This window comes from Ursus arctos, unplaced genomic scaffold (assembly GCF_023065955.2).
Source record: "Ursus arctos isolate Adak ecotype North America unplaced genomic scaffold, UrsArc2.0 scaffold_10, whole genome shotgun sequence".
Taxonomy (NCBI): Eukaryota; Metazoa; Chordata; class Mammalia; order Carnivora; family Ursidae; genus Ursus; species Ursus arctos.
The window spans coordinates 29,113,235-29,126,024 of record NW_026622764.1 but is presented as its reverse complement, the minus strand read 5'-3'; the positions used below and the strand labels follow the sequence as shown (position 1 = coordinate 29,126,024).

General features: G+C 36.8%; 1 protein-coding gene across 19 annotated transcripts in view; it reads right to left on the bottom strand.

The window, feature by feature from the left end:
• MYCBP2 (MYC binding protein 2) overlaps positions 1-12,790 on the bottom strand; it is a 253,185-nt gene that overhangs the window by 210,173 nt on the left and 30,222 nt on the right. For all 19 annotated transcript variants that reach the window (XM_057307879.1, XM_044381881.3, XM_044381882.3 and 16 more), the window contains exons 3-4: positions 9,681-9,896; positions 3,940-4,093 (exon numbers count right to left, since the gene is read on the bottom strand). In XM_057307879.1, coding sequence (XP_057163862.1) covers positions 3,940-4,093; positions 9,681-9,896 — 370 coding nt within the window. The remainder of the gene's footprint in view (positions 1-3,939; positions 4,094-9,680; positions 9,897-12,790) is intronic.

Here is a 12,790-nt window from a genome sequence, read left to right as displayed (position 1 = left end):
CACTGCACTTACTTTACCTTTTGGAGTGGGAAGAATACAAACGTGTAAGTGTCCAGAAAATTATATATTTGCAAAACAACAGAATACATAAAACACATGCTATAATTTTTTTTTAATGTAAAGTTGCTTTATTGCTAACATAATAGGAGTTCACATTTGTATTTATAAAGAGAGTATGTAATTCATTTTATATCCTAGAAAAACCTCCTAGTCAATAGGACAGATACCCTCCCCCTTTAATGGACAATGAAACTGAGACAGAGAGGTAAACAGATTTTCCCTAAATGATAAAGCCATTTAGTGGCAAAGATGGTAAAATAACACCTGGATGTTCTACGGCCACAAGAAATTTCCACACAAAATTCCCTGAACAACTCTGCCCAAGACTAAATCAGTAGACTTCCAGGTATTTCCTCTGCAGAAGGGAAGAGGAATTTGAAAATCCTTACAGATCACGCACTCAAGATAAAAAGAAAGAAACAGAAAAAGACTGCCAAACTGAGGAAGATGAAGAGGGAAAAAGAGAGCAAAAGAAAGAGAATTTGTGCACTGCAACTCTCTGAAAACTAAAAGGCCATGTGTGGTTTATTCGCTAACTCAGAGAAAGCTAGCCTCCTCTGTCTCTCCCTCATCTCCTGTGTCTCTCATCCCAGTTATGCCCCATCACTTTCGCTTCCTGATGCCTCCACTTGCTCCGTCTCACAACCATCTTCCCAATCCATGCTATCACTGCCTTGGAATCAGATCACTACAAAGTATTCATAAATTAGCTCCTACCTTCACTTTTGCCCCTTTGTAGCCAAAGAGAATTTTTAAACCAAAAAGTCTGGTTTTTTATTTAAAATCTGTTCGTTCCTTTGTTAGTTCGTTCCTGCTCCTCTTCTTTCTGTTCTCCCCCCCCTTTCTTCACTTGCCTGTACAGCTTTCAGTCTTCCTTCCCTTCGCCCTTCCCTCCCAACTATCCTTCTTTCCCCTCATCCTTTCATCTGTCCTATCTCCATTTGTCCATCCTTCCTTCCATCATTATCCTTCTGCCCCTTCATCTTTTAATTCCTCAGCAAATATTTACTGAATTCTTCCTGTACATGAGAAAATATTCTAGGTTGTGGTGGTACTCTGGCAAACAAGACAAAGAATGCCTGTCATCAAAAAAGTTAGATTCCAGTTGAAGAGAACAGTATAAGTGCTATAAAATAAACTTTTTTTAACCATAAGGAGATAGTGAGTGACTTTCTATTTCTCCTAGAACGATAGCCATCAGGCTCCTTTAACATAGCATACGATGCTCCACATGGTCTAGTCCCTGCCTCCTTCCTCACGTATGGCAAAGCCCTCCCTCCCTTCACTCTCCACATTCTAGCCAATCTTTGTTCAGTCATTCTCCTTCTTGTCTCAGAGACTTATGCATGCTGTCCTTTCTGCCTAGAAATGTAGCAACTTCTTCCTATTCGTCCTTCAAATCTCCAATGTCACATCTTCAAGGAAGCAAGTTACAGACTCCCAGAACTCCCTCTACTATCCCCCATACTATTTACCCACATCTCCAATCACACGTGTCTGTCTGATGCTAAGTCCCATAATAAAAGCAACGATGTCTGTACTGATCACCCCTGAATTATACACTCTTTGCACAGAACACAGGAGATACTTTTACATTTACATGAATACTTAAGAACATACATTCCCATCTTAAAATGAACAGAAAAATAGATGTAAGAAGAATGCTTTTTTCTAACTAGACAATTTCTAAAATCAAAATCCATCTGCTAAGAGAAGAAGCTTAGTGTATAATAATTAATCAAGCGATCCTGACGTAAGAGTGATACACATATACCTGTATTTTCATGAATAACATGAAAAAAAAACCCCAGTGTATTAATGTGATTATGCTATTAGACAAAAGGAAAAAAGAGACAGATTTTAACAGAAATCTACTTTTAAAAAGCCAAATTACATCTTTGAGCTAACTAAGCAAGATAAGAAATATAAAGTGATGGTAAATCCCTCAATAGAAAAATAAGTCAAAGTGGTGAATAGATTAGAAGTAAACGCTGAAAGGATAAAAGAGAGACCAAAGAAGTACAGCAGCATCTGGAACTCTTAACAAGAAAAAAACAACAACAAAAACAGACAAATTAATCAGGTGAAAGTTTTGACAGACAGAAGATGATTAAGCTAAAGCACATATAATTTCACAAACAGTATTATGAACAAGATCTATTTTGAAAAGAATAAAGGAAAGGGAGTATTTATATATAGACTGGATACAAAACAAGATGTGTAACAACTGATAAAAGACAACAGTATGCCAGAAGATCTAGGAAAAAGAAATGATTAACATGTTACTCAAAGTTATAAACAGGTTTTAGTGGATAGTTTAAATATCTTGATTATTTGTTAACTGACAAACCAGAGCTAAGAACAGCAAAATATTCTTAAATAAAATCAATTAAATAAATAAATGTTTTAGTAAGATGCTGTGATGCCAAGTAATGCATCACAATAGTAATATGATCACTGGTGTTACCATAACAATAATCAACAAGGTGCCTTCTTCTTACCATTTGACAGCTTTTATTTAGTAGTATTTAGTAACACCGGGTGGGGGAGGGTATCGTTTTTTTAAAATCATCAGCTTTTTTTCCTGGCAAGGACTCCCCTCCCCACTAAACCGAAGAAAAAAGCAAACACAAAACTAATCACGTGATTCCCTCCCCTCCAAAACAACCACCACCAAAACAAAAACAGTATGACATGTAATTAGGTTCTCACATGTGGGTCTAATTAACACCAAATAACCAAGTAGAAAAAAAGGATCAAACTCTAGTCCAGACCAGCAGTGTGGTCTTCAGGTGAGCTGCAATGGCACATTACCTAGAAATATATTCCAAATGCAAATTCTTGGGCCCCATGCCAAATCTACTGAATCAGAAACTCCACAGATAGGACCCACACGACTGATATGAACTAATGCTTGAGATTTAGAAAAACCCAGACTTTCAAGGTCCACGGTCAGCATCAGAGAAAAGCAATAGCCAATTTCAAACTTATGCTCCCATCTCTATTTCTATTCCTCAAGAGCTCCTAACTTGCTTACTGGATTATGTGTTGAACCTTATCAGTTACACGAAAGGCATGCATTCATAAAATCCAAATACATTTTACAAAAAGCAAACATTTACTTACACGAAGTTGCTACTAATTCAAAAGCATTATCTATAACAAAAATGGATTTTTATTTACAATGAATACAAAAGAAATGCCCTCTGTTGGGAAACTAGATGTGCTGTTTTGGGTTGGTAGCATTTGTTTCCTCTCTTTCCACTTTTTTGTGCAGTTTTGGGTTGGTAGCATTTGTTTCCTCTCTTTCCACTTTTTTAACAACCCAGAATAACACATAAAGTTAGAGAAAGTCAATGTTCGCTATTTTGGCCTAAGGTTTAACAAGAACAATTTAAGTTAATAGTGACTATAAGGCTTGGGATTATTTCTAGGTTCCAAGGATTTATGTTTTGCTTTTTCCCCATCATCACAATAATCAAAAAATGTCTGTGCATGAACTGTATTAAACTATAACTCTAGTAGAAAATAGCAAAATACCTTAAAATTTATACCCCTGCTGTTTTAATACCATAATTTAAAAAAAAAATGCATTACATTTACAGGCTGCTATCTATGCTTCATAGGAGAAGCTATTTACATGGGAAACAAACTGAGGGTTTCAGAGGGGAGGGGGGTGGGGGAATGGGATAGGCCGGTTATGGGTTTTAAGGAGGGCACGTATTGCATGGTGCACTGGGTGTTATACGCAACTAATGAATCATGGAACTTTACATCAAAAACTAGGGATGTACTGTATAGTGACTAACATAATATAATAAAAAATTATTATTATAAATAAATAAATAAAGACTTCATTTAATGCCCCTGAGCTCTTACCTAGGACCTCGGGTGGCTCTGACTGGAGGCCTTCTGGCTGCTGACCCTGAAGTACGTTAAGCAGTGCCTGGAGACTCCTGAGGCACAAGGATGGATGAGAAAATCGCGTCTCCTTAATCAATTCAAAAACTTCACAAAGTCCAACCTCAATGATCTGTTTAAGATGAAAAAAAAAAATATATATATATATATATATATACACACACACACACAAATATATGCGTACCTTATAACGGGTAGGCTAATAACACTTTCCAGGCAGTTGAACCAATACAGCTTATTTCCATGGCAAATGATTAATGCTGCCATATTTAAAAGGCCAAAACAAACAAAAAACACATTAAAAAAACCACACAACCACCCATGATATTTAATTTCAAGATTCAGAAAACCATCTAGTTATATGGAAGGTTAAAAAATTACGGCACTATTTTAAAAGTAGTTATAGCTTAAGGAAGTCCTAAAAAATATGAAAACTGTAAGAGTACACTAGATACTAGGTTACATTCATTCACAAAAAATAAACTGTATTAATTTAAAAGTTCACTTGGCTATACCCAAGTACAAATCAGCATTCCTTCACTGAAAGTCATGTCAATTGTTACTTATGACCAGAAAAAAGGTCCATATAACTCACACAATGAAGAGATTTAACAAGGAACTTTTCATCTTAGCACTTCCTACAATGGTACAATCACATTATTATTTATTGATGGTGTCCCCTCTTCTTGGAGGGTATATTACAAAAAGAATTAAAAACTGCCTACTTAAAAGATCACTACTATTTTTACTTTAATTATCTTATCATTTCTCATCAGGACCAACGAAAAGTCTGACTCAGTATTTAGCAAAAGACAGAGAAATCTGCAGCTAAAAACTGAGAGAGAAATGTGATAATCTGGTATTGGGAGATACCTTCAGAGGACTGAACAACAGACAACGAAATCCCATTTCTCAGTCAGTGACGATATTTTGAGAAACAGATGTATAAGACCTTTCCAGAAGGTGTTAAATTATTTGGAGACATAACAGAGAAAGTTAAAACAAGACTAATTAGCAGAAATGCATCAAAGCATTAATTCTATTGGACTTAACAACAGAAGAATATTCTCTAGGCTGAGCTCTGTGCATTAATCATGTATTACATAAACATTTCTTAAACACTTATTCTGGCAAACTCACCACAGGATATATGAAGATATACATTACACTAGTCCCTGTCTTCTAAGAATTTATACTCTAAAAGGATAAATGAGCCTTGTACATGACTCTTACCCAGTCGAAACTTCCGTTATAGCATTTATTATATTATAGTGTAGCTGACTATTTTTGTTTCCTTTTTCCTAACTGAGCTGTGGTCCCCTTATAGACAAGGATCATGTCTGAACTAGCTTAATAGCTCTCCTCAAATCATATTATTTCCAAAAGTGACTTTATTATTTCACTAACAAGTATGAACATAAAAGTTTAGTTACATTTAGATGTAATATATTCTTTGCCATTAGAAACTGTATCTTGTTCTATTAAAAAGTCCTAGAGGGAGAGGGCAGGGGATGGGCAAAATAGACGAAGGGGATTAGGAAGTACAAACTTCCAGTTAAAAAATAAACAAGTCCTGCATAGAGAATATAGTCAATAATATTGCAATACTGTCATGTGGTGACAGATGATGACATACTTATTATGGTGAGCATTCTGAAATGTACAGAATTATCTGTATGCTCTATACCTGAAACCAGTATAACACTGTATGTCAACTACAAGTTAAAAATTGTTTTTAAAGTCCTAGAATACATTCTAATACTTGTAGAATACATTTGAAAAAACTGAAGAGGAAACCAAAAGTAGATTTATATATTATCACAGAGGAAAGTGTACTGACTTTCAGAATTTTTTATATGAAGCAAGTGCTTGGTAGAGATGACACTTACAAATAATAAAGAATAAAAATCTAGAGGGCAGAGAAAGACTGGAAGAAGAGCGGCAGCAGAGGGGGAGGAGGGCAAAGAGAGGAGGAAGAATTCTGCCTCCCAGAAGCTCTGGGTGTGAAATGTCTAAGTTCCCATCCTCCAAAATACAAATTTATCAACAACTACCACCATCTTCTTCCATTCTCTTCACACCCAAAAGAAGTGTTCTTACAACTTTTCGAAGCTAACAATTTTTAAGCAATGTTCTTGATCCCACCCCCATCCTATCTCTAACAGAATTTCATTTCACCTTCATCCCCCACACCATAATAGCTCCCAAATCTCTATTTTTAGCAGGGACTTTTCTTTGGAACTTCAGCCCTATACAGTGTACACGGGACACCTCACTCAGTATGCCCAGAACTAAACGTCATCATCATTCCAACAAAGCAGTGTTTCTCCTTCAGTTCTCTCTCTTGCAATAAATGGCACTGCCACCCCGAAACTTCAGGAATATGTTTAGTTTCCACCTTCTCTGTCAGCCTTCATAATCAACTAATCCCTAATTCCTGTCAATTCTGCTTCCTTAACACTTTCTGTATGGCAAACACTGCCACTACCCTCATTCCAACCACCGGTCACCCTTCGTGGAAAACAGCAATAGCTGCCTAACTGGCCCCTCTGCTCTCATCTCACCACCCTCTAGTGATCGGTCTTACTAGCACCCATGTAACTTTACTAATATATAAGTCTGCTCAAACTCTCTTGCTTAAAATCTTCAATATTTCCAAATCACAAGACAAAATCTGAAAGTGGCAGCAGGACACAGAAGGCCCTTCACAATCTAGCTGCTGCTCTCTGCCTCCTATCCTACTCAGCTACTCCACTCTGGCCAAAAACAGAGCACTTGTACTTTTACGATGATGCTGTTCCCTCTGCCTGCACATGTATCTGTAGTCAGCACTGCAGCCTTACTCCACTATGTTGCACTACACCTACCACGCCCCTAGTAAGCCTTAAGTCAGTAGACATGCCTGCTATCCCTACCAGACGTAACTTTCTTGAGGATAGGGACTGTGTCTCATCATTTCGTTTTCAGGGCCTAATGTAAAGCTTAGTAGAACTCAAAAAAGAATTTAGAAGTATATAAAGAAGTAAATAAATAAATTTAAGTCTGTATCTTTTAACAAAATATGTGGCATAACTAGCATCAAATGAGACTGAAAGCAAAGTATGAATCCTAAAAGTAACTATTAAAAATTATATAGTATAAAGCTTGGAACACTTTAGAGGATCTAGAAATCAGATAGTGAAAGATGGTTTGAGCTGGGTAAAAACTGTGTTTTGATTTTTGGGTTTTTTTAAAGATTTTATTTATTTATTTATTTGAGAAAAAGAGCATGAGTGGAGGCGAAAGGCAGAGGCAGCGAGAGAAGCAGGCTCCCCGCCGAGCAGGGAGCCCAATGTGGGGCTCAATTCCAGAGTCCTGGAATCATGACCTGAGGCGAAGGCAGACGCTTAACCCACTGAGCCACCCAGGCACCCCTAAAATCTGTGTTTTAGATAAAAAACTTAATATGAAGCATTTAGGTGGGGGTAAGAAAGTTCTTTTTAAAGTATCGGTGATTGCTGATGCACAAAAAAACAAAAGGCAAAGAAATCTGACAAACAAGGTCTATATAATAATCAAATTCAACTTAACTTTTAAAATTCAAGGAGAAAATAAAATTGCATCAAATAAAAACTGTCTTAATTACGTGAGAGAAAAGGAGTAGGAGAGGAAAAAACCTCAGAGGAAAGGTAAGCAAGAGCCACACATGAAGAAGGAGCAAGAGAGGAACAACTGCAAAGAAAAGGAACTAAGGGAAAAGAGTAGCATTCAGAGCAGAAATGGTCAAAAGGAAAAGAAAAATGCGAACATTTCTCACCTGCCCTCAAATTCCCATCACCTCAAGCCCTGAAGGCCTCATCTCTTCTTCTGTGTCAGTCCTTCACCTCATGCAAATGGCTGCCAAACACATCACCTTGGAGTTTCAGTCCCCACCCAAGCCCAAACCCGACAGCATTCTGAGTGCCTCTGCATAAATACACCTCAGCACTTCTTCCCCTCTCACTTGTCACATGATCTCAGACTGTCCAGAAGTTTGATTTCCTCAGACATAAAGTATTTAATAAATTGAAGAGTTCCTTGAAAAGTAACTCAAATTCATTTGCACCTTGTTTGCACCTAACCTGATACTTCTAACTACTTATAACTTTGACATTTATTAACTCACTGAATCCTCATCTACAACCCTGTGATGTAGATGTTATCTCCATTTCACAGATGACAAAACTGAGGCACAGATAAGTCAAATAACTTTCCCAGCATCACAGAGCTAGCATTTTTAATGGTGAGTGTTTAAGCCTGGGCAGGTTGACTCCACTACCCATGTTCTTAATCATTGTACTCTATTCCCTGACGTGTCAGTATTTGATGGAAAACTCTCTACCTGGAGGAACTTAAAATGGAAAAGCTTAGCTTGTTTGTTTTAAGTAGAAGAAAGGAACCAGTAAAGAAAGTACACTTAAGGACACTGGAGAGAATGGGATTAAAGGAAGAAGAGTCCCAGGAGAAGGATATTTGAAGATTATCGACTAAAAGGCTAAGGAAGTTCACAAAACCTCTCTTACTCTATGAAACAGGAAGCAAGTAATCCGCTGAGCATAAGATGAGAAGAACCTGACGGTAATGATTAAGGGTAGTGGTGCACTTAGAAACAGCCACCATGAAATGTGCAAAAAAAAAAGTCAGATCAGGAACATACTTTCTATCTTGGTTGCTATTTTCAAGTAGCAAAATATTTGCATGATAGCTCCTTCGGGTGTGTATAAAAATGTTTTCAAGGCATAGGTTTAAGGTATCAGTTTAGTAGAAAGGCAACAGACCTGAATCATTTATGATGAAGGAAATCATTTTAAAATGTCTATATTTAGAAAAAAGCAATATGCATAAATCATTTATGATAAAGGTACCCTTTTAAAATATGTCCATATGTCTTGTTAAAAATACAAACTATACCTACAATATAGAAAAAATACCGTATACAAAAATAACATTACAGTCTTAAAATATACTAATACTTAAATAAAAGGGAGTACCTTAAGAATAGCTTGTTCTACTACCATACGTTTTATAATACCAGTTAGCTTATACATCTCTGGTAAATAGGGAATGACATCAGAACAATGTAGAAGTCTTACTGCTTCATAAGTAATTTTTTTCCTCATCAAGGGGAGCCAAAGTAGCAAGAATACAATTATATCCTTAGGCAGAAAAGGCAAAAGTTCTCAGCTCAGCAGCTGCACAGCCAGGAGCCCTTCTAGTTCTAGTTCAAGAAAAATAAAAATGCATACCTGGACCCCAGGTTCCCTCCCCAGAAGGGAGCACCCCCAGCTTTCCATAGCTCTTGGCTTGTAGTAGTTTGCAGTTCTGCTTATGCCCACTTTAATGGTAGCCCACAGGCTCAGAGCTCCACTTCTATCTGCAATGGCTCAAGGCTTACAAGCCACCATTTCCACTTTACTGCTTTTGCACATTTTTAAAAGCCCCTGATCTTTCTTCCTGGGCTGTCCAAGTACTCACCACTGAGTTACCAATTACTGACCTTGTTAGCACTCCAGTTATAAAGTTGCATAGTTTTCCTGGTCTGCCCCAAACCTGTTTTTACCCATAAGCCCTGTTAATTTTTAGTGCACAATTTTATAAAAAGATATTTTAGCAATGCAAGTATTTGTACTATAGCTGAAACACCTGTTGGTTATCCATTCAAGTGGAACTTAGTGACTTACCTTTGGAAGCTTGATAGGTGGCTCTTTGGATTCCTCCTCTTCATCACTATCTGATTCTCCACTCTGCACAGAGTTCTTGGATGCAGCTGCCAACGATGTTTCCTTTTTCTGCCATTCCAGAACACAATGTCGTACATTGCAATAAATATTGAATGCGGAAGGATTGCTATGTAGTTTGATATCTGGTATGATTACTGTACTCTCCAAGTTTTCAGACTGAAATATAAGATATAACATTTCAATTTCATATTCTTTTCCATCATCACCAATTCTCATTTTAAATAAAAAATTAAAGATTAGGGGCGCCTGGGTGGCACAGCGGTTAAGCGTCTGCCTTCGGCTCAGGACGTGATCCCGGCGTTCTGGGATCGAGCCCTATATCAGGCTCCTCCTCTGCTATGAGCCTGCTTCTTCCTCTCCCACTCCCCCTGCTTGTGTTCCCTCTCTCACTGGCTGTCTCTATCTCTGTCAAATAAATAAATAAAATCTTTAAAAAAAAAAATTAAAGATTAGACATGCTAGATGACTTGCAGAAGTTAAATATGTGACACGGCAAAGATAATCTAAGTCTACCGACTCAATTTATAATAAGTACCCTTTCTTCTACACTTCGCTACTTTCTAAGTAACACAGCAATAACCAAATTGACAAGGGCTGGAGAGTAGCAAAGAATCTAACAGGAATGTCCTTTTATCCCATGAGAGGAAAAGAGCAAACAAAACTTAACTGTTTTAGTATCACAGAATATTAATTTGGTGCTTTTCTAAGGGACATGAGATGTATTACAGAGTCTCAATGACCTACTACATATGTTGGATTACATTTTGATTTCTTTAAAAAGTGGATTAGGGACTTAAACAGAAATCAGAACAAAACAAAACAAAACAAAAAAACCCTCAACTTTAGTCAATTTTAGTCAATTCTAATTTCATTCTCATTTAAATAATGGTAATGTTAGGAAATTAGATTTCTGCAGATTATGGACATATGCTTTCCTGAAGCTCTCTCCTAGCTATCAGTCTTAATAAATACTAAAAACCATATGCTTGGTAATTTAGTTATTAAAACTAAATAGTCCTTTTCTGTTTTGGCCCAGCATTTTATTCATCAGACCACAATCACACTTTTGAGATCAACATTTACATTATAAATATACAGAACTGGTTTAAGATAGTCTATTAATGCAAGTTCTATTAATGCAAATTAGAGTACATCCAGGAAGTACACCTCAAGTACCAAAAACACTGGTCTGAAAATTCTACCCTTCCTCCATAAATAATTGGGGAAAAAGTGGACTACTCCCTGTTAGAAAAAATATATACCAAAGTTAATTAACAAGTAACATGTAGATATGCCTTCCAGAGATATTAAAAATTAGCAATTATTAGCAATCCAAATCCAAGAACATACGAAAAAGATAATACATCATGATCTACCAAAAAACCGGCTGGTAACAACACTGGAAAAGAAATCAGTATAATTCCCCATACCAACAAAGCAGAAAAAAAACACATAATACCCCAAACCAAACATGGAAAAAGCATTTGACACAAATCAAACACCTATTCATGATAAAAAGTGTAACTAGGAATAAAAGAAAATTTCCAAAACTGGATAAAAGGAGTCTATGAAATACCCACAGCTAATATAGTAAAAGACTGAATGCCTGCACCCTAAGATGCAAACAAGGCAAAGATACCTATTCTCAGGGATACAATTCAACATCGTACTAGATATACCAGTGTAATAAGCCAAGAAAAAGGAATACAAGGTATAGTTAGAAAGGAAGAAGTACCTACTAGAAAACAAATTTATTTGCAGAAGACATGCAGAGAATCTTAAAATGTCTGTTAAAATGCCACTAGAAATCATGTATGGATTTAGCAAAGTCACAGGATACCAGATCATATTAAAAAAGATTAATGTATTTATATACTAAGAATGAACAACTAGAAAATATAATTTAAAAAATAATAGCATCTAGGAGAAAATATCTGCATACCTGAGAAAAGACTTCCATGCAGAATATATGAAGAATTTTCAAAACTCAACAGTAAAAAACAAACAAATAAGCAATTCAATTTAGAAAATGGGCAAAACAGTTAGAATGGCAAAAATAGACAAGGCAAGAGACAACAATTGTTGGAGAGGATGTGGAGAAAGGGGATCCCTCCTACATTGTTGGTGGGAATGCAAGTTGGTACAGCCACTCTGGAAAACAGTGTGGAGGTCCCTTAAAAAGTTAAAAATTGAGCTACCCTATGATCCAGCCATTGCACTACTGGGTGTTTACCCCAAAGATACAGACGTAGTAAAGAGAAGGGCCATATGCACCCCAATGTTCATAGCAGCAATGTCCACAACAGCTAAATCGTGGAAGGAGCCGAGAGGCCCTTCAACAGATGACTGGATTAAGAAGTTGTGGTCCATATATACAATGGAATATTACTCAGCTATCAGAAAGAACGAGTTCTCAACATTTGCTACAACATGGACGGCACTGGAGGAGATAATGCTAAGTGAAATAAGTCAAGCAGAGAAAGACAACTATCATATGATTTCTCTCATCTATGGAACATAAGAACTAGGATGATCACTAGGGGAAGAAAGGGATAAAGAAAGGGGGGGTAATCAGAAGGGGGAATGAAACATGAGAGACTATGGACTATGAGAAACAAACTGAGGGCCTCAGAGGGGAGGGGGTGGGGGAATGGGATAGACCGGTGATGGGTAGTAAGGAGGGCACGTATTGCATGGTGCACTGGGTGTTATACACAACTAATGAATCATCGAGCCTTACATCGGAAACCGGGGATGTACTGTATGGTGACTAACATAATAAAATAAAAAATCATTATAAAAAAAAAAAAAGAAAAAAAAAAGAAAATGGGCAAAAGACACGTACAGGCACGTCACCGAAGAAGATATACAGAAGGCAAATAATAACTTCACTAAGGTAAGCCACTAGGAAAATGCAAATTAAAACAAAATGAGATATAATACAAACCTATCAGACTGTCTAGAATAAAAAATAATTACAACACCAAATGCTGGTGAAGATGTGGAGAAACTGGATCTCTTATACATTGTTAATGGTAATGTGAAATGAT